The sequence below is a fragment of the Paramisgurnus dabryanus genome, chromosome 8 (assembly GCF_030506205.2).
Source record: "Paramisgurnus dabryanus chromosome 8, PD_genome_1.1, whole genome shotgun sequence".
Lineage (NCBI taxonomy): Eukaryota > Metazoa > Chordata > Actinopteri > Cypriniformes > Cobitidae > Paramisgurnus > Paramisgurnus dabryanus.
In genome coordinates this window covers 28,477,611-28,500,678 of record NC_133344.1, presented here as the reverse complement: position 1 = coordinate 28,500,678, position 23,068 = coordinate 28,477,611, and the positions used below count along the sequence as shown (strand labels likewise).

General features: G+C 36.4%; 3 protein-coding genes across 3 annotated transcripts; all 3 read right to left on the bottom strand.

Moving 5' to 3' along the window:
* Window positions 1–114: 114 nt before the first annotated feature.
* On the bottom strand, window positions 115–7,669 carry LOC135771220 (E3 ubiquitin-protein ligase TRIM39-like). Its single transcript, XM_065281380.1, has 7 exons — window positions 7,543–7,669; window positions 6,778–7,331; window positions 6,376–6,471; window positions 5,854–6,087; window positions 5,635–5,776; window positions 5,335–5,361; window positions 115–2,287 (listed from the first exon to the last, which is right to left on the bottom strand). The coding sequence occupies exons 1-7, from the start codon at window positions 7,610–7,612 to the stop codon at window positions 1,752–1,754; spliced, it is 1,659 nt and encodes a 552-aa protein (XP_065137452.1). The 5' UTR covers window positions 7,613–7,669; the 3' UTR covers window positions 115–1,751.
* Window positions 7,670–10,323: 2,654 nt separating this feature from the next.
* tmprss5 (transmembrane serine protease 5) lies at window positions 10,324–15,788 on the bottom strand. Its single transcript, XM_065279988.2, has 12 exons — window positions 15,783–15,788; window positions 15,266–15,404; window positions 15,009–15,107; window positions 14,778–14,891; window positions 12,614–12,749; window positions 12,029–12,142; window positions 11,911–11,954; window positions 11,655–11,817; window positions 11,198–11,382; window positions 10,980–11,078; window positions 10,718–10,860; window positions 10,324–10,612 (listed from the first exon to the last, which is right to left on the bottom strand). Exons 1-12 carry the CDS (start codon window positions 15,786–15,788, stop codon window positions 10,448–10,450), a joined length of 1,407 nt encoding a protein of 468 aa, XP_065136060.1. The 3' UTR covers window positions 10,324–10,447.
* Window positions 15,789–15,868: 80 nt separating this feature from the next.
* On the bottom strand, window positions 15,869–20,504 carry LOC135770259 (odorant receptor 131-2-like). The gene is made up of 2 exons (XM_065279987.1): window positions 19,558–20,504; window positions 15,869–16,079 (listed from the first exon to the last, which is right to left on the bottom strand). The coding sequence occupies exons 1-2, from the start codon at window positions 20,502–20,504 to the stop codon at window positions 15,869–15,871; spliced, it is 1,158 nt and encodes a 385-aa protein (XP_065136059.1).
* Window positions 20,505–23,068: the final 2,564 nt, after the last annotated feature.

The window sequence follows — 23,068 nt, the reverse complement described above, 5'->3', positions numbered from 1 at the left end:
ACATTAGTACATCAAATTAGTTTTTGTTTTCTCTTTATCAAAATGTTTTCATTAAAACAAAACAAACAATTGAAATGAAAATAATGCAACACTCTGAAGAGCAACATTACTGTCATTATTTTTAGCCATTTATTTTGTGCTGAAAGAGGTCAGGATAAACAATACAATGTCGTCAATACTTTATACATTAGAATGATATACAACTATACAATAATTTGCACATCATAGGAAACAAAATGTGCAAAAATGTTAAATATTGTTTTTCTAGACAGTAATATAATATCAGAATACGGTACATGAATAAAATTGACAGTGAGGAACCCAGTAAAGAACATAAACACATACATTCTGTGTTATTAACACAAACAGGTTTTTGACACAAGTGCTAATTTTCTTGCTGTTGTTTTCTAAAAAAAAAAGTCTCATCCACAAGACATATAGATATTCCCAAATTGAGTGAAAGCATCTTCAAAGCAAAGATTGCAGCAATCCATCCAAATCTAAAACAAATTGTCACAAGTATTATCTATTGTTTTAAATGAGATCGCACTATGACTTTACCTCACTGTGATCCAGTGATCTCCTGTCAGCATCTGTTTAAACTCTTTCTCATCCATAAGACTCTACACACCAGCAGCTGTTTAACACCAAACCATTGAGCTGAATGTAACTCAAGATTTTAACTCCCCAAAGAGACAACAAGTTCAGCAGCAGAGAAAAGAATAAACCTGTTGTTTTATGAAGAGAGATATGAGGTCGATCTGTGAGCTCTTTGAAAAACCAAACCTCATTAAAGATATTCATGTTACAGACTGTGTAACAACCTTCACCTGTTACAGTCATTCAAGTGTTTTGTTTTTAACAAAAATATTGCTCACAAAAAATATTTACATTTAATATTTCTCTGCAATCTTTTCATGGAATAAACGTTAGAGAACACATTGTGTGCAAAATTTTTAACAGCAAGTCAGTTCTACGCAGACCGCAAGCACTGTGATTGGTCCACCCCCCCATCAGGTAAAAAACTGTGTTATAGGTATTTCCGTTTGCGACTGTGAGAACAAAAAGGAGCCAAGTTTAGGAGTGATTTAGCTGAAACTGCAACAAAAGTCGCTGTTTATTTCAATCACTCCCCCTCTCGCTCAAACTTCTGAAGTCAGGAGTGATGATGTTACTGCGCCCAAGGTCGAAGTGCTGCAAACTGAGTGCTCTTCTGCCATACAATATAGTTTTAATTTTTTATCCGGTTAGGAAAACGCCACTTTTTTGTGCCACACTACTCATGTAACTACTCATGTAACAGTCTTTAAATAGGGAAAACATGGAAGTGTTTGGTGGCTTCTAAATTGATCCCTGTTTGGATCCTAAGGAATGAATGGGGCTAGGCTAAATTGATTTGCTTTACAATGATTAAGTGCATGCATTTGGAAAAAGAGAGGTAGGTATTAATTTGTCTAAGTTGAAGGAAGATCAGTAAAATATTAAAAAATGGTGGTGTTTTCCTTTAAGTGGAAAAACCAAAAAAAACATTTGAAGTGTTACAAATTGAATTAATCTTTTTATCTCAAAGTGAGAAAATTTAAGTTGATAAATGTATTTAAGTGTTACCAATTGAAGCAATTTTTCTAAGTAGATCCAACTATTACTATTTACAGTGAATCAGCAAACACATTTTTACAGACATTTTAAATAATATTCAGATTTTAATTAATAAAAATATACAATGATAATTATTATTAAGTTTATGTGTCTCACTTTAGCAGTTTAACTTGTGAGATTATTAGTGGTCCCTTTTTAATATGATCAGGGCTAAAGAAAGGATAGAGTTTCTCAGTGAAAGATTGACCAGTGAAAGAGTAAATATGAGACCTGGCCTTCACATCATAGAAGGAGACCAAACCCTCCTCATAATCCACAAACACCCCCACAACCTCAGGCTTTACTCTCAGAGAGAGAGAGAGAGGAGGAGCCCCACAAGCCTGATACTGATTCTCATTTCTTAGAATGACTGTCCAGTATCCATTTGCAGGAGACAGTATGATCTTTCCCTTTCTGTTAATGGATTCTCTGGCTACTCCAAGATCCCATTCAGTCTTTTCCTTTACCTGAACCTCAAAATAAAATCTTCCTGATGAGAATCCCTCTTTTGCCAGAGCACAGGTACAACTGTCAAATCTCTCTGGTTTGTCTGGGAGTTTAAGTTTAATGTTTCCAGATCTCACTTGTTTTCCATCATCAGACAGGATGAGATATGGATAAGCTGTGTCAGGATCCAGAGTCAAATCCACTGATAGAGAGAAAACAGATTATGAATCAGAACTTCAGAAGGACTTTGATGTTTTTAGTATTAAAAGAAAATACATTCTAAACTGATTTTATGTATCGTACGAATTGACAATATTACTGTACATTCACACGGGGTGTAAGCGTTAACGTTTAACAGAAGGCTTGTCTGAAGCGTGGCCAACAGCCAATCACTGACTGCGTTTACATGCAGCCAATAACCCGTTCAAATCCGGAATATTAGCAATAACCCGGTCGCGCACGTCCATGTAAACACCGGCAAAAACCCGAATATGCTCATATTCCTGTTTTTAAAATCCCGAATATTACCCCTGGGTTACCTCTTTTCTAACCCGAAATTTTGGTCATGTAAACGCGCATCGGGATATTCCCATCAAAAGGAACATTGATTTGTGTACTGCGCATGTTCTATTCGCAAGGAATCTCGTGCTGAGTCCCAATTCGCATACTATCCGTCCTAAATAGTATTCGAAACTAGAATTAGTACGTCCCAAAACGTAGTATGTTGAAATGAGTATCCCAAAGATACCCGGATGGTCTACTATTTCCGGTTAGATTTCGAAGTGCAGATCGATCCACACTCTAACGGCTAATATTGCCCACAACCCATTGCGTGCGGGAGGGAGGAGCTTTGTGGTGATGTAAATATGGCAGCCAGACGCAGCAGCGGAGATGCCCCCTCAGCTTTTAAGTGTAAGAATTTAAATGTTTAACCCTAATTAAAGTTATCTTTCATTGTCTCGTAATATTCGGTTGATGTTGTGAAAATAAAGTACCATGGCTGTAGCTGTGTCATCCACGTGTCTTTTTTATGTATTTCTTTTTATGTTTCTGTCTTAGATTTATACCTTACTATAAACCCTTATGAAAAAAACACCTTTTACTACACTAATCATAGTTTAACCACACTGACTTATTTGTAGTAATACTGTGGCTGTACAAATGTTAACTTTATTAAGAAATATGGTTACTAAACTTTTACTATAGTAAAAGCATGGTTCATTTTCATCGCGGTATTTCTGATTTGCAAACATAAGTATAAAATAACCATAAAATACGTTAAACAATAGTTATACTATAAACTTTAACTATTTTGACTTTAAAATAAGTAGCTTTCATTTCACACATTGTTGCACATGAACATCATAACCAGCCGCCTCACAAACGACCTGCGTTTGGTGTGCGTAACTAGGCAACCACGTTGTCGTTCACTTTGCATGACGTCATCGAAGTACGTCCCAGAACGTGCATACTCTTTTGCTACACACTCAAAAGTACGTACATTTTCCTCACAAAAACAGTACATACTTTTAGGTCGTAGTATAAGTAGGCGAATTGGGACCCAGCATTGGTCTTTTGAGTAGAGGAACTTCTTGTATGCGCCAAAAAACTCGCAGGGAATAGAGGTAAGCATGGTGAGAGAGATGCGCCACACTTTTAGAGCGAGGAGGAAAACAATTGCAACAACAGCGTTTTTCACGTTAAATTAATATATAGCTATTCTTGTTTTTCAAAGCATACATGTATAATAAAGGCCAAATAGATTGTCAATAGTTATGAGAGTAACTTTTTTTTTTGTGTGAATTTGAATTCAAAATGTAATACTATGCTATTCATATTTCGTTAAATACAGTGAATGTGTGAAAAAGTTAAAGATGACTGAATAACTGTAGCGTCGTCTGCATCTTGATGCAGTTTCTAAGATTAAAATTACTTTAATTTAACTGATCAACACAAATACAAAGCGGCATATAACTGATTGCTTACCAGCATTAAAACCACTTAAAATAAAAACCTTTTTTTCATTGTATACAGCGTCCGCTCCGTGGATAAGGATGTTGCAATAACGCCGGTGGCTTTATTATTAACTGACTGAATACTTATACCTGACATTTAGATATGAAAGTTTATCATCAACAGTACCTGCGTGAAACATTATAAACATTGATGATCATCTGCCGACTTGACTGTTTCTGCACGTTCTCAGTCCGCTTAATTAACGGCTTTTCGTTCTATCCGCGTGAGGTAAACATTTTTGTTCTTTACTTTTTTACTTGCATGTATTTCTACATATTTTCGGCCAAGTAACACTCAGGATATAATGTAAGTTATTATAGATAGCATATAAGCTTGTTCTGAAAGGATGACAGTTATAAAAATTATCCATCCAGCTTAATTTAGCCAAAATAATGATTTATTCGTTTTCATACTTTATAGATGTTAATTTATCTACTAATATATTATTGAAAATGCCATAAATAAATATTCATTGCCTTCTGTAAGCTATTGCATTCGTTTTGTACATTTACAGGTGCATAAATACTGTCTAATTTTAATTTCTTTAAGACACTGTTGTGTTCTGTATTTACCGATGCTCTGTAAATATGCACTTAAAAAACCTTCTTGTTAGAAAATCGTTCTTCAATTTTTTTTTTTTTCAAAAATATATTTAGCTGAAGGCTAGTATAGCTTGTTAATCTTTTTCTCATAAAAGGAAAGACATGTAACTTAGCCTACCCTGCTTCTACATCGGTGCAGCTTGTTCTGGATTTAAATAATAATTTTATTTTAGTAAATGAAGGCGGTAAAACCGCATTGCGCAATAGTGAGCCACGCAAAATCACCGCATTTACCACATGGTACGCGGTAAGCGGCAAAATCGCCGCGCGGCTTCAGCTTTTCTCTTGTATTGGAAGCGTTTTGTGCAGCATTTAGTGCAAATATGTTTATCTTCAAAGGCGCCTGTCATGAAGTACCATGTCCGGAGAAGGAATAGGATTTTGGGTGCACGAGCAAGGCGTGTGGACCAACTCCGCTTCACCTCTGTAACCGCCCCCGTTTTGCCGCTTTCCGCAAGTCTCCTATTGAAAAAGAACTAAACACTCGCGGTTGCCGCGTACCATGTGAATCGGCCATCATCAGTTCGCCAACGCTTGATGTCACCCATTAAAAGTGAATGGGAAGCGTCAACGCTTACGCCCCGTGTGAATGCGCCGTTACTGTGTGACACTGGAAGATCATAGATCATACCTGCATATTGCTGCACTCTCTTCAACACTGTAGAGACAAATGACAATCAAAATAATGAGACAAACTGTGTATGGCAATGAAGACTGATGATACAAGAATATTTATTTGTAACTGTTTACTGAATTAATGATTTTAATACCATTGTTTGATTACAGTAAGGCATTTTGTCACACTAGACAACAAAATGTTGATTATAAATATTATTGTTTTTTATTTACAAGTACATTTCCAAAACATGAATTATTTTACATAACATATTTAATAATGAACATCAATTTTCTTCATTTGATATTAACTCACCAGTTTCACTGAGTTTCTCATCTAGAGTCTTCTGTAGTTCAGTCAGAGCTTTCACTAGAGGTTCCACACTGAGCTGTATTTCAGTATCACTGATCTCAGGACAGTGTTTGGTGTTTACAGGGCTACACACTGATGGGTAAATCTACATCAGGAGATAAGAGAAATCTCAGCATGAGGAGTATTAAGAAGTGATGGGAGCAAAGACAGAGGAGCACTGACCTGCAGGAGATGAAGATGATCTTCAGTGTGTAAAAGCTTATCCAGCTCACGGTTTCTCCACTTCAGCTCACTGATCTCCTGCTCCAGATCTTTAATGAGATCTTCATCATGTTTCTCTACTGTTTTCTGCTTCTGCTCCATCATCTCCAGCAGTTCAGTATGACATCTCTCAATAGATCTGATCAAAGCACTGAAGAGCTCAGCACTGTCTGATTTCTCTTTCTCTGTGCGCTTCTAATAAAACAATAAATACATGCAGTTCTTATATTTATTTCAGCTTCAAAACATCATGATACATAAAATATTTAACATATTTCATTACATACCAAAAATATTTGTATAAATCAAAGACAAAAAAATTTAATGAATGATGTAATGATAAAAAGATATTAAAGTTTGAAAGCAATGTCTAAGATTTCTATATGAATTTAAATATTTGTCATCAAATTTTTACATGAGATTTTTTTGTGCAAAGCATGCCACTTTTATTTTATAATTCCACATAATATAATAAATACTCACTTTCCTAAGTTCTGCTGAGTGTTTGATATCCTGAATTTTGTTCATTCTGTCCTGAATCTTTTGCTTCACATCTGTCTGTATCTTCTTCAGTTCAGGCTAAAGATACAGAAACACTTCATCACTGAACGCAGATCAGATCTTCTGTCAGATATTGTTGTGTGAATGAAATTATGATCATTTACATCAGGGATGTTCAACTTCGGTCCTGGAGGGCCGGTGTCCTGCAGAGTTTAGCTCCAACCATAATTAAACACACCTGAAGCAGCCAATTAAGGTCTTACTAGGCATACTAGAAACTTTTAGGCAGGTGTGCTGAGGCAAGTTGGAGCTAAACTCTGCAGGACACCGGCCCTCCAGGACCGAAGTTGCACATGCCTGATTTACATTGCTAGAAGCTCTTACCTTCCTCTCTCCACTCTCTTCCTCTAACGCAACAGTGTTGTGAGTCTTGTGCTCTGTCACAGCACACAGCATACACACACATGTCTGATCATCTCTACAATACAACTCGAGGGGTTTCTCATGTTTCTGGCATATAAAGTCCTCAGGATTCTCTACAGGATCAATCAGTTTGTGTTTCTTAAAATTAGGGATTCTCTGATGAGGCTCCAGATGAGTTTCACAGTAAGAGATCTGACACACAAGGCAGAACTTCAAGGCTTTTAGCTTTTTATCATCACACATGTCACACAAAACCTCAGATTTCTTCTGACCAGATCTTTCTTTAAAGAGCTGCACGATCTCTCTAAGTGTTGTGTTGATTTTGAGATCGGGTCTTTTATTGAATTTTTCTTTACAGAGGGGGCAGTGATAACCCTGGCTCGTGTCCCAGCACTGTTTTAAACAGTGTTTACAGAAGTTGTGTCCACATGGAGTGCTGACTGGATCACTAAACACATCCAGACAGATTGAACACTGCAGCTCCTCTGACAGGGCACCACTGGAGGATCTCAGATCTGAAAATAAAAAACAAATATAGACAATGAGCCACATTTAAAATATGTACTGTACATGCAAAGTCAAGAAAAACATTCACATCAACAATTCAGTTTTTATCCAACAAAGATTAAATGACCTTGATCAATGTCATTGACACAAATGTTTTATTCATATACATAAACATTGTTATTAATACACCATTATTTTTGTTTCTTTTAAGTTACTGACCCATTGGAGGTGTATCCATACTGTTTCTTCTGGTCTGTCTGTGTGGGGAGGTTGATGAAGATTCTGCCATTGCTCTTTAAATCTATTTAAGTACAAAGTCACTAATTATGTTGAATCAAAAAACAAACTTATTTGTCTGTACTTTAAAATAAGTAAGGGATAATGTAGAAGCAGCCGGTAGTTATTGGGAAATAAGCCCCGACAGTGTGATCAGGACCCGACGCGAAGCGGAGGGTCTTGTATCACACTGAAGGGGCTTATTTCCCAATAACTACCGGCTGCCTCTACATTATCCCGCTTATTACACGGCTACTTGCCACATAAGAAAAAAACTGGACATGAATATGAATTTGAAACATTTTATTGGCATATTTGTTTTAAATTAACATTTTTATCCTTCCGCGAAACTTTGCACAGATGCATAAAATGATCGTAATACCTTATTAAGATCCTCTGCTTCATACTTGTCTGTCTCCATTTTTTTCTCTTTTAGCCAGTCTTTGAGAAGTTTTAATGCCCATTCTGTATTTTTTTGTGTGTTGGCTTCGTAGCTGTCATGCTCTATTTTGTCAAGTTCAGTCTCAGTAAGCTCTCTGTGTCTTGTCGTGGTTGTCGAGTGTTTGTCACAAGATGGCGCCAAACAGACAGTAATCTTTATTGATCTTTATTGGCGCGGAGCGATTTTACTCGTGCAAGTAGTCCGGCTATGCGTTATTATTTTGGAGTGGTTATAGACCTTTCTCACAGTAACCGGAAATACGTAATCGTCGTGTAAGCGGAGTTCCTGTCAAGCGTCAACACACTAGAAAAACATATTACATTTGCTGATGTGACACGACTAATGGAGGAAAACTTTTTCCATGAAGAATTTGTCCATAAATTTCTAGGTAAGTAGAGAGCGAGTATAACTGTTACTGAACTGTTAACTAAAACGACACATTATAAGTCTCGCCGGATAGCCTGAATCCACTTCTGTATACCTTCACCATCAACAGGGAATTGATGGAACAGATACGGCTTTTTACATTGCCTTGACTGCGGAGGAAGTAGATTTCCACGACGATTGCGTAGTTCCGGTCCTAAATACGGAAGTTGTGAGAAAGGTCTATTATTTGAAAAGAAAGAACCTGCAAATGTCTCAACTGACCAATCAGAATCAAGCATTCCAGAGAGCCGTGTAATAAACAACAATAAACAACAACCAGTAGGCCTAATATAACATCTAAACTCAAAAGTGAGACATTTGCATTGTGTTGGCAGCTAAACATGTTGTTTGAGTCCAAAGTACACAGATCTATTCAAAGAAACTACATATTTCACAGCACAAAAAGTTTTTATGAAATATATCTTATGAAACCTAGTATTTCCTTAAGTTTAGTCTGCTTACAGTAGCCAACAGAAACTTCAGGAACTGTTTAGTCTTTCAGTCAGGTGACAATAATAATACTAACTAAACATTTCCTTACAACCAAATGAAAGACTCCGTACAATTCAACCTTATTTTATTGCAGAAAGCCCACGTTGAATATACCTTTTAATTGTTGAAATCTTTATTTTTTGTCAAGTTGATTCCACTCAACTATATAATCTACTCATTAGACTAGACTGAATCAGACTAATAACATCACAAAACTGCTTAAGTAAATTTTAATCACTTACCAATGAGTGAGCGCCAATTATATATATATATATATATATATATATATATATATATATTTCAGTTTGAAAAGAAAAATAGCTCAGATTTCCACGTTGTCCAGTAGCACAGTTTCACTTTCACTCCAGTATTCTCCTCACTGTGAATGTCATAGCTCCTCCCATCATTTCCTCATAAGGAATACAGGAACAGACTGAAAACTTGTACATTTGTGAAGTTTACAAAAGAGCAGCAGGTGAACTCTTGTTGAAATATTTTGTGTTTTCTTTCTTAATTGTTCTATGTGTAAAAGTTCATGTTTGTGTTGGTACAAAAGCAAATGCTCATTAGTAATCTGACGTGAGAGATTCTTTCTCCACAGTTTTAGTAGTAAAAGTAAAAACTATAGTATAATATTGATACTGTTAATAAATCTACAACATTATTTTGGGCCTTTTGATTACTCCTATTATTATTATTTTAAAGCTCAATGTGTCTTGTCTTGATGGGCTCTTAACATGCTTCCAAAAAACTTGCATCAGTGTATACATACCTTTTTCCTCTGCACTCAAATGTACATACTACACAAAAACATAATACATTATTAGGACATAGTAGAAGTACCGGTAGGTGAATTGGGACGCAGCTTCAGTAGTTGTCTTGTCAAAACGGAAAAAGTCGACATGGGGGAAAAACAACCTTTCCCCTGACTGGAAAAGCATAGTGTTAACCCCATATGGCCTACATCAGGGGTGTCCAGTCCTGCTCCTGGAGGGCCGCTGTCCTGCAGAGTTTAGCTTCATTCCTAATCAAACACATCTGAACCTGATAATTACGGTCTTACTACTAGAGGTAGACATGAAACTTTAAGGCAGAGAAGTTGGAGCAGCTTTACTCCAGAAAAGTAACACACATGAGAAAGTAAAGTTTATTTTTATAATCTCACATCCTTCATAATATCTGTTTTAGAATAAGTAATGAACAAAATATTTTCACAAATATTGTCAAACATTTATTTTTAACAAGGTAAAAAAATCAAAACACAAACACAAATACAAAATCTAAATGTAATATTTACGTTTAATGTGATGCTTCACTAAATAAATTATAATAGCATATCTTAAAAATAGTCAGGATATTCAGCAAAAAGAGGTCTGGAGATTTAGTAGCTCTGGAACAGAATGTAAAAGCACAACTTGAGACTTCAACATTAAATAAGTAAACTTATTTAACAGCAGTTTGACTTTAAAAAGCTCTTTAATGAAGTCTTCATTTACCAACCTCTATAATCTCATAAATCCACTCTAAATACTCCGACACTTTTGTGTAAACACCAGGCTGGTTTGGCTCAGCACAGCCTGTTCCCCAACTAACAACACCAACAAGCCTCCAGATGTTCTCATCCTGACAAACCAGAGGACCTCCACTGTCTCCCTAAAATAAACAAATTATCTTCTCCATTTTTACCCTACAAATTTATTTGCTGTTAATAAAATATATTTATTTGTTAACTTTCACTTGAGTAGTATGAGAGCTCACCTGACACGCATCCACTTTCCCTTCTGTGTATCCTGCACAGATCATTCGAGCGGTGATCTCACCATTGTACATGCAAGAGCTGTTACATTTCTTTGTGCTGATCAAAGGTACAGGTGCCTCTTTAAGAACCTCTGGTATGTGAACTGCATAAAAGAAATGGAAACAATTTACATTTATGTACAATTTAGTTTTTCATCTTTTATAGTTTTAAATCACATTACAAATATAAATAAGATATATTACATTTGTTTTATAACAATACCATCATCTGGCTGTGTGTATCCCCAACCAGAGATCCAGCATTGGGTTCCTCCAGGGAGATCTTGGTTATACTGTGGTAAACACACTGGTCTAATGGTGTCTGGTGGTTGAAGAAAGGTGCAAAGATGTATTTTAGTTTTTTTTAAAGAACTATAACACATATTCTCTCATATACATTGTATAGACAGTATCACATACTGTAAACCTAATTTCAGTTACCTGAGAAATTCAAAGGAGTTGTTAACTTAACCAAAGCGATATCATTGTCATGAGTCCTGTGGTTATAATTCTTGTTGTGGATGATCCTCTCCACAGAAAAGCCTTGATATTGAGCCAGTTTAGCTGAATTGCGGGTAACAATACCAGCATAAACCACCCAACTGGACACCTGAGGTAGCCTGTAACTTTAATAAGTAAGCAAATTAGATGTTATGTGGACCAACTTTAATCTGTTACAATACAATACATACATTGTCTGTGGCATTGTGTACAGGTATTAGGTTGCATCTATAATCTGTTTATGCCTGTACCTTCAACTTTATAACCGCTCTATATTTCAACACTTTTTTGCATTGCAAAAAAACATAATGACACTGATATACCTGTATTCAGGTTTGATGAGATTCATATAAGTATAAACACTAAGACTTGAGTTATTGTAAATGTAAAATCTTACTTGTGGACACAGTGAGCAGCTGTAACTATCCACTGGTTAGTGATGATGGATCCTCCACAGGTGTGACGGTTACTGTAGTAAAGACTCACCTGCCAGGGCCATCTGCCTAAAGTGGCTTCCTCTCCTCCAATAATCCTTGGTAATTTTGCTCTGGTGCCACACTCTTTAAAGAAACAGATCTCAGTATAAACAAACAGCATGGAACATTTATTTCAGACTAATAATAGTTAAGTAATATTTGTTTTTTATTACTCACCAAAACATTTCAGAGCTATGATTTTTCCCGTACTACAGCTTCCCCTATAGTATATATAAACAGTGTAAACTAAACTTGTGTTCATTTAGAAATTTCATTCGAGATACAACATAAGTACCTGAAACGCCATAATCTTTCCAAGTTGTTTTGGTGTTCAGAGGTAATTTGGACAAATCCATCTGTGTAGTTTGGCCCAACATCAGTCAGATTAACACCTTTGTGCTTTGATAATCTGTAAAGAGAGACAAAACTTGCTGCTTACAAATTATTATTTGTAAGAGCAGTATAGCTTTAAAAATTACAGTTTTGTCCATAATTATTTACCTTAATGTTGTGACTTACTTTTACAATAGAAAATTATTTTCAAGATCATGCTACAAACTTTTCTTTTTTTTTTTTCAAAAAGCGCAACAAGATTTTGTGAAAATTATCTCTTATTGAGTTTATTGAATTAATGAAATCATACGTGTTTGGATTGGCATGAGGGTGATTAAACGATGACAGAATTTTTATTTTCAGCTGAACTGTTCTTTTAGTTTTTCAAAATGTCATCATATTTTCAATTAGTTCACATTACTACATTTCAACACAGCGGTCACTCTGTGAATATCTGACCTACAGAAAACAGTCACAGCTGGTGGTGAAGTAAAAGGTGTTGAGATCTGTAAGTGTGTGTGTGTGATTTAGTTGTCATCATGTTCACCTCAGATATCCCAGCTGTCGACATACAAGAGTTCCCAGAGATGAGTTCCACCTCTCAAAACACACGGGCAGCCACATCTGTAGTTTCTCCAGCTGAATCTCCAGAAGAGAGTTTTCACCACTGATCCTGTAAAACACTGAACCCAGTTCAGTCAAAATAACCCAGTGCACACAGGAACAGATTAATGCATGGGCCTATATGACCAGCAAGGGGCCCTGGCAAATTTACTGTGTATATTTTTCATATAATTTGTATTTTATTTAATAAAATGGCCCTGAATACGGTGACATTAAGTGTTTTTAATAATAAATAACAAATACATTTTTAACTAATAAATTATGCTGATACATTCCATCACTGTTGTGAGACAGCAAAAACATTCTATGCATTCATGCTGATAAAAGGTTAAGGCCCTGTCCACACCTTCAATGGTATTTTCAAAGCTGCACCTTTTTTTAGTCATGTAACATTTGAACCGAGGGTTCGGAGATTGTGTCGTGCAAAAATGGGTGTGCCAGATGAAGCCTCGATTCAAAGCATGTTTTGTTAATGTAGAAATGACATGACATGTTTTCAACACTTGAAGCTTTAAATATTAGTTCGAAACTGGAGAAGTTTGTGCTCCTTTTGAGGCTTCATTTTCCCATCATTACATTTTAAATGCAGTTTGAACATTCGTCCACACGCAAACACAGTATCAGGTGAATGAAACCAAACTTTTATAAAAACTCCTGCCAGGGTGAAGTTTTTAGAAACTCCAGTTGCAGCGTTGTTGTGTGGCCGGTGAAACCGTAGACATTATATATGTAGACGCTTCATAGACTGACGCTGCCTATTGGAGCTGACGTATCAGCGCCGTCACAATCTTGGATGGGTCCCTAATGCGCCCCCTGCATTTATTTCTACTGAGGAAGGTGTATCTTCTACTACAATAATCATAACTCCCCAAATTTTTACCCGATTTTCACTAGGTTTGGTTCCATGTGACATAATATTATAAATGGTAAAATAACCAAAATTATTGTTTGCTTGTGAAAGGTAATTCCTTGCAATCTGGTATTAATACTGTGCCGGTTATTATAACCGTATACTGCACAAAATACAGGCATAGTTGCTCGTTCTCCATTGACTCTGATGCTAGCGTAGAGTGAGGAGACCCAACCAATATGGCGTCGACACTGGTTTACCTTCCAGCACGTCATGAGGCGTCTACGTATATAGGCTAATGTCTATGGGTCAAACAGGAGTTTTTTGCCCGTTACCTGGTCAGGGGAAACTCTGCAATGGCTTCTGATTGGCCAACATGGGTTTACAGTTAGGGAAATGTCGCCATCTGTTGGTTTGGCGCTTGACAGGGCTTCATGTGTTTGTGTTTTCGTGTGGACTCGAGATTTTTTTTAACAAAGGAGGGAAACACTCAGTTTATAAAATACCTGTGCAAAGAGTACTCGGACATCTTCAGTGTCTTAAATGGCCATATAATCTAGAGTTTTTCCAAGCTAAGGTAAAACTAACATTTTTAATAAGCTATTCCTGTCTGTGTAAGTTACTTAAAGGTGGATTTTCTTGAATTTTAGAAAAGAACCGCCTTCTCCACTTTTTAAAAAATGCAATTGCACAACACTCCTGATTGACAATTAGGAGGACCAATAGTCTTGATGATCCACCCGGAAAAAGAAAATCCTCCGCAATACCTTTAAAAAACATGCTGTTATTGCTGTCAGATGAGATACTGTATGTCATGTTTAAATTCTGTTTTCATAACTTCTAAGCAATTGAATATTTTGTGTGAAAATAACACAGGTCTCAGTTCAGAGAAACAACCAAGACGCCTTTAGTTCAGCTAAAAAGGGAAGCGCGTGCTGTTTTTATTTCCCATGTAAAGAGCACTCTGCATGGTGCATTTAATCTTGATTTATCTAAGAGACATATTTCCAACATTGAGAGACTAAAAACCAGGTTAATGTGGATAGACAAGCAAATTAATGTTTATAAAATTGTAATGGTAACAACATTATAATTGTATTGTTTGTTTCAACACTCAGCTGGCATGTTTGACTGGCTATTGTGTTCAGTTGAATGTCCACTGTGCAGTGTTTACCTGCTGTGTTGTTTAACTGAATCTGGATTAAAGGGTAACATACACAACACAAGAAACAGATACCTTTCCTGGGGTCTGTCACATAGATTTCTTCTGTTATGTTACAGAAGGAGGTATCTTTGTTGTCTCCTAAACTTGCAGGGCTCTGATCTGAGTTTGGTCTTAGGAGAACTTTCACTAGACAAAGACATCAAACATTCACTGAAACATATTTCACATTGATGCTCAATATTTCTGTACTGTATGTGTACAAATGACACAACTATTGTAGTATTAAGATGTATAATATTTTACCTATAAACCAAACACCAACCACAACCCCTCCCAGCAGACAGAGTACACAAACAGCTGCTAATACCCGCAACAGCTTCTGGGTTAACACTTTACCAGACACTGAATGAAACAAAAGTGATCCAAGTAATAATATGAATAATTGTTTAAGAATAAAAAAAATAATTATCGAATTGTATTTAAAGAACTCCTATTGGCTATATTATATTCAGCTAAAGATTAGATTTAGGTGTACATGTATGTCAGTAACAAAGACTTGCCTGGGTGAAAAGTCTGAAGTTCTGTGATCCAGGTGAGATTATTTTGAGCTGATTCATTCACTTCTAGTTGTTGTGTATGAAGAGACTGTCTGACCACTACTGGATTCTCAATGACTGACAAAACATCTCTACTAAGATTCTGTAAACAGCGACACCATCAAATCCCAATATCACAACCAATCACAATCAGCCATGAACAAAATACTTTCTCATTATTAGTGATTAAGTTTTGTTACATCCCAATGTTCTCATTAAAACAAAACTAAGTATGACAAAGTAATCACAACATACTTTATGCTGATACCTTTAACTTTACTCTACAGAGCTGAAAATGTACATAGCGAGTAAAAATTGAAAGCAGAGATTCAAAAGTCTCAATCATTTAAAATAAACAACACCTTGTCAAAAAATATGATCTAATGCTTTTAAATAAGACAACACTATGACTCACCATGTTTACGCCACTATCCAGTGATATCCTGTGAGCATCTGTTTAAACTCTTTCTCATCCGCTCACCTCCATTACAGACCAGCAGCTGTTTAACACCAAACCATTGAGCTGAATGTAACTCTGGATTTTCACTCCACAAAGAGACAATGAGGTCAGCAGCAGAGCAAAGAATGAACCTGTTGTTTAATCGAGGGGGTCGTGCTGTCGTTCCTGAAAGCGTGAGCTCTTTGAAAAGCCAAGCATCTCCACAGATATTCACTGTCACTGATAGGATACAAGCTGCTTTGCACCACCTGTGCCAGCTGAGTCTTCTCCTCAATATTGAGTTTATTAACTGACAATTCACAGCTCATGAGAAAAACGCTGTAATTACAATATGTTGAAAAGTATCAGGACACAATCATTTTATGACATATTTTGAATTCAAATTTATAGGTGAATATTACTGACATGCCATTATTGCAGTGCCGTAGTTTCCAGGGTGAATGGGGGCAGATAACCCCTAACAATCAACCAAACTACCAATACCAACTCTGTCAAATACTTCTTTCCCAGTAGAAAATAAACTTTTGTTCTTTAGAGAACATGTCATGGTCATGACAACACTCAAATTGCATTTTTTTTTTAGGAGTATAATACAAACCATATTATTGATTAACCCTCGTGTGGTGTTCATATTTTTGTTACTTAGACAATGTTTGTGGGTCTAGTGGACCCACTGCATTATTTGTATCTTAAAACAATGCAGTCATACAAATTTATGTATAACTGTTTACAGATGTTTACTTTAGCCTTATTGCAAGTAAAATAAACAGAATATATGGTTTATATTTGTCATTTACCACTAGTAGAGGACTATTTATAGATTAAAGTGCTATTCGTTTTTGTGATAATATGAAATAAGAGAAGAAAATTCTATTCTCCCCCAGATATTGGGGAAAAACATGTTTATCTTAAATAAGTATTAATCACTTTTTCATCTCAAATACGTTTTTCATCACTTTGATGTTTAATTCTTTGAACTAAGTTTGAAATTGTACACATTTGTGTCAGTTTACATAGCACAAGCCCCATCTGGAAAGATGCCGTATCATAACATATCATCCACATTGAACACATAACCTGTTCATGCCAGCCTACACAACACATAAGAAGCAAATTATTTCCCCTGTAGCTGTGTTGCATATGCATTTCTTGCATTTTATAGACGTATACTGTGTCTTCCTGTCCATCTTATGTCCACACACACTGCAGTACAATGTGTTGCTATTGGCTACAACCTAAAATGATAAAAATGCTTGGATATAATTTTTACTTTCTCTATTTCTACTTCTCTATTTACTTTCTTTATCTCACGCACTCATACACACACACACACACACACGTGCGCACACACCATAGGTTTTGTTGTAAACTCATGGCTTTACAAATTGTTATCAAGACACCATTTACCATGATTACTACACTTTTACTATAATACAACCATGGTTATTTTTTGTAAGGGATATTATGGTAAAATGTAGATTGGTTCCTGTTAGACAGAAGGTAAAGTGTTTGGGACAGTGGGGCCAGATGAGTGTTCATGCTTGATATATAACATGTTGTATCCTTGCGCTGTTACAGCAAGTGCAGAGGGACAAAACTCTGACATGGATCCATCACATATGTACAGACATATATACAAACACACTCATGCACTCACAGGAGTCCCAAATAGAAGAAAAACAGAGTGAAGTTACATAGCACATTCAATTTTTACTCTCTTATTAACCCCGGGTCCAGTGAACCCGAACACCACATATGTAATATAAATGTGTAGGGGGGGGGGGGGTGTACAGTGTACAGTCATTATCAAGTTGTTCATTTTTATGTTCTTTATAGAAAATGAGCCAAGGCCAATGAATCTGAGGTTGAAACTATGATTAATTGCATAATTTTTCTGTTAGTAAACATTAAAAACGGGTCCCACAGACCCGAACACCACACAAGGGTTAAGTGATTCAGACGTTTAAAAAAATGTGCTTGTGCTGTAATTTACTCTATTGCAAACCAGAAATAAAGTTACAGAAAAAATGCATTTTTAATAATATTCTGATATATAATAGTTTAAAAATATAAATGACAATTCCATAACGAAAAAATCAATTTAAGATCTTAAAGGTTTCTACAAGACCACAATGAGATTGAAAGGAGAACAGATACTGTCAGCTTTAGTACAAATGATGAGACTGCTGTTTTTTCTGGAAATGAAAACTTTTTCAAACCCATTCTTTTAAACAGGTTAGACTTGCTGCTTGATTTGTAATAGAGACATTTACATTAGATAGGAGACAGTGACCTCTGGTGATGAGTCAAAAGGACCATAGTAATAGATTACACAGATTTATTCTTGCTGTTACAAATCACTGTGCTACTAAGTTAACACATCTTTCCTCTAGGGTCTTAGAGTTAATTTGGTTTCTTTAATTCTTTAATTAGCACTATTAAAAACACTAAACACATACATGCTTTATTGTCAGCCCTATTTATAAAGCACAGACAGACACTGAACCAAGGCCATAATCGTTTATATCTAATTTGAGTTAAATTTGTTTATTGTAACATACACAAGATACAATTTGCAGAAGGTAAACATTTCACTGCATATCTGATCATATAAGCAACCTGAAGACATTATTATATTATAAACTGGTAACATGTTCAATCATGATCTTATTTATTAATATAAGTCATCAGTTTTCTTTGTTTTTTGTGAGTTGGTGTTTTGAGCCTGTTTATGTTAGCTATTATGATATAGCTTTATATACACTATGAATTTTTTTTTAATTGTCAAAATATGCACCCCAGCTGTCAAAAGTACATCTTTATACCTAAAGAGTTCATAATAGTATAAGAAATACATATTTGCACAAAAAAAGTACATATTAGTACTTTAAAGGTACATTATAGTACCTTAAAGCGTAACTAAACCCTAAACCAAAATGTTTTAGTTAATGATCTGTAAGAATAGGGCTTTATTAGTGCTGTTCATTGATTTGAGTAACTTTTTTGACATTAGGGTATAAAGTGTTTCAATGCTACAATATATGGTGTAAAAACGTCTAAGTGCTGCCCTCTCCTTCCCAGCTACACAAACATTACATTACACAAAAAAAAAAACACACAATAACCGTTTCTCAGTCCAAAAGCTGCAGCCACGGAGGTCGCATACTGTATGAAGGCTGCAGATGTCAACAAGCCTGATTTATTTAAGTCATCTGAGCATTACATTACCAATTCATAGGCATATTACAACAATTAATGATTAACTAAGAATAATATTCAACTTTATAATTGTTAATATTCTGAAATAATAATGTATACAGCCTAAAAATGCAACCTCAGCAGCCTTCGGATTTAAAAACGGCCAGAACTACACCAGAAACAAGTTATGATGGCTAATCTGTTGCTATAAAGACACAGTATAAAGAGGAACAGTAAAGCCAAGAACAACAGAACCAAATACAAACTAAAAGTCCATTAATATCTTCAAAATAAGACTACATAAACACAAGGACTATAAGCATTTACTTATTTTTATTACATAACTTTCAGGTTACATTGACACATTTTTTACTAAAAATATTTTATACAGGCCTTTTTTTATAAATGCAAGGCATATTGTAGGCCAACTGTATATTACCAACAAGACAAAATTATGTTTATAGTGCTTATAGCTAATGATCTGATATGACATCAGTGTTACACATGAAGAGTATGTATTTTATTGAAACAATACATGGCATGACTATTTGTATACAAAAATATTAACTAAACCCCTAAAGGGGTTGTCTTATCTAACCTATTTTTATGCCGATTACAGTCCATGGCAATGCCGCAAAAGGCGTAATGTTTCAGAGCATTAGAAAACTTCTTGTCTCTTAATCCATAAATTAGTGGACTCAGACAACGAGGTGAGATAATAAACAGAATGTAATTTGAGTATTTTACATTAAAAAACACCACTAAATCTACTTTCCATAAAGGCGTTTCTATATAAGGCATTATAAACTGCAGCATACATAGAAATAGCTGAATACCATGGAGAATTACAGTTCTGAGACCCTTAGATGACTTTTTGTTTTCAGATGTGGCTGATCGGGCTGCAGTCATAATTTTAATGTAGGTGGAGATGACAGTACAAAACATTATGATAAATAATATCTGTAGACTTGCAGCCCTCGTGTCTGCCAGCCAGTTTACTCGTAACAGGACCTCCACACTACAGACAACATATGATTGCAGGACAACAGGTGAAGCATAGACAAGAAACACTATAAGTACAAACAGTGGTAAAACAAAACTGACAGCCCATATCACAATAAGTACAATTAAAGTGTTTTTGGGTGTTGAAATGCTGGAGTGTCTTAAAGGCAAACATATAGCCACATAGCGCTCCAAACACATCGCTACAAGAGTCACAGGAGTACAAACAGTGAGCACAGACATAACTGTACAGAAGATACAACATGGAATAATGTGAACTGGATATTGATTAACACTTCCGGTCAAGGTTAAACAAGTTAAGAGCATATTAGTAGAGTCAACAAAAAGTGTCTGAGCAAATAAGATGTAACGTGTTTCTTCCAAGAAGACCTCTTTCTTCAGGAATGTGAAGATCATTAGTCCATTTACATAGAGAAGTATTCCCACCAGAACCTGCACCAGCAACGGCTTTTCATTTAATGGTTTTAAATGATACAACAAAGAAGTGTTGCTCAGATTGTTGCTTTCTGTTAAGTTCAGCATAGCAGTTAAATACGGTGTAATGAAAAACAAACAGTATGAACAAATGAAATGCTAAACTTATTAACTGGGAAGGTTTGATGTGCACAAAACTACAAATCCCTCAGTTGTTTGTGCTGTGTTTTATATAGACCTTGTGATGGGTTGTCCCACCCTACCTTCATAGTGCTCTCCAAAACAACAACGCCTCTTCCAAAACACACAAACTCTGCTTTTAGCTTTTTTTTTAAACCTGACTTTTTCTATCATAGTCATATTTAAAATTGTGCCTTGTTTCATTCAGGAGGGATGTAAAATTTGCCTTCCATTCTCGCTTGGTCTGTATGGCATAATGGAATATGCAGGATTGAATAACAAAACCAGCCCCAATGATCCTAGGCCAAAAACCAAAAGTTTGCTTTCATAAATAAAATCATCTTACCTTAAGATTGACATAATTAAACACTGGGTTGTCGAATTTTATATTGTGGTTGTAGATATGGCCAGACATTTGCACTTGCATGTGTCATTTTATTATTTATTATGTTCCCTAAGTTGTACTTATACTATACTAAGAAAAGGTAAAATTTACAGGAGCATTAACCAGCCTGAATGGCATTATCTGGTACTCGTAGTGGCCTGTCGGGAATGAAATGCAGTCTTCCATTCATCCCCCTCCCAAATCCTGACAAGATGGTATGCATTTCGAAGGTCCAGTTAGGTAAAGATGGGCCCCCTGCTGGATTTCAAAGGCTGTGGTCATAGGTGGGAGGGGGTAACGATTCTTAATTGTGGTGTTATTTAAGCCTTGATAATCAATACAAGGCCTGAGACTACCATCCTTTTTTTCAACAAAGAAGAAACCAGCTCCTGCCAGTGATGTGGAAGGATGAATTAATCCATTAACTAGAGCTTCCTTCAGATACTTGTCCATAGCTAATCTCTCAGGGCCAGAGAGGGAAAAAAGCTTTCCACCGGGTGGGAAAGTTCCTGACATAAGCTCTGGCACAGTTGTATGATCTGTGAGGGGGCAGTGTGGCAGCTTGGACCTTACTGAAGACTTTGAGGAGGTCCATGTATTCCCGGGGAACTTGGGATGGCTCGGGAGGGTAATGAGGGGACTTGCTAATGACTGGTTTGATCCTGGGAAAATCCATGACTTGAACAGTCAACCCTGGGAAGCCAAGGCTTATATGGAGTTTAGGAGTATAAATTAAGAAAAACTGAATCAATTCTTGGTGGTTCCCCACTTCTAACTGAAAAGGGTTAGAAGTGACCGACCTGATTCCAGCAGGCTGGTAAAGACAATGCTTTATTTGGCATAGGCATAAGGCATTTAGACAATGATATTAAAGGGGTCGTCAACTGCATTAATGTTAAGGGGTTCTTGGAGAGTCATAGGTTGAATTGCAAGACTTTGGGCCATCTTAAAGTCCATAAAACTCCTGGCGGCCCTTGAGTCTACAAAGGCGCATACTTGATGGTGTTGCTGCCCCATGGTGATTGTGGCCTGGATCTTTAAACCTAAGGTCACTGAACAGGGAATGGTTCCTATTCTCACCCAGGCCCCCCTACTCCAGGTCGAGACTTGGCTTTTCCCAAAAGGTCAGGACAGATGGCACGAAAGCTATTTAGTAATTGATACAAAGATAGGCTTATAACAGTTTGAATAAATTATATAAAAGTACATAAATTATTCTGGTCACACTTTATAATTCTCACCATTATCTAACTATTAACTACTTTTGCCAGAATATAGTCCTAATTATTGTTCATTAACACTTAACAACTAATTTACTAAGTTTAAGTATTGGTAGGAATTGGGTAGGATTACGGATGTAGAATAATGTTTTTCAGAATCAGACATTTATATGTGCTTTTAAGCATCAATAAACAGTCAATATCTCAGTAATATTAATGCCAATAACCAGCCAGTTAATAATGAGAATTGGAAACTACATGAGTGTAACCGGTCATGGCTGCATGAACGGACTCAGATGCGGGGATGCAAAGAAGACAAAACTTCATTGATCACAGAGGTCAATGATAATGATAATAATCCTTCCAGCAAGGTGGCTGGACAGTGGAATTAAACTTGGACAAATGACCCCACTGAAGGACTTTAGAGTGCAGCACAATTGATATGAACACTCAGGCACTTGCACCTCTCGTCCAGCCTCCACTACCCGCTGCTCCATCCCACAGGTAAGAGCCCCAACCACCACCCCCTTGGGTAGGATGGTATCAGCTGAAAGCTCCCTCTGCGAAGGATCGAACTGGGGGGACAACGCATCAGGTTTGACATTCTTTGACCCAGGCCGGTACGAAAGAATAAAGTTAAACCGGTCAAAGAGTGCCCAGCCAGCCTGGCGCGCACTCATCCTCTAGGCTGAACCGATATTTCGAGAGAGGGAGCCTGGCGGAGCTATAAGGAAGATGGGCCTTGGCGTAGTTGATGGAGCCAGGAGCCAAGATGCAGCTGATAAGACCTTTGTTTATATTTAGAACACAAACTAAGATATTTTTTATCAAATCTGAGAACTTTCTGACCCCTGATTGACAGCAATGCAAATACCAAGTTCAAGGCT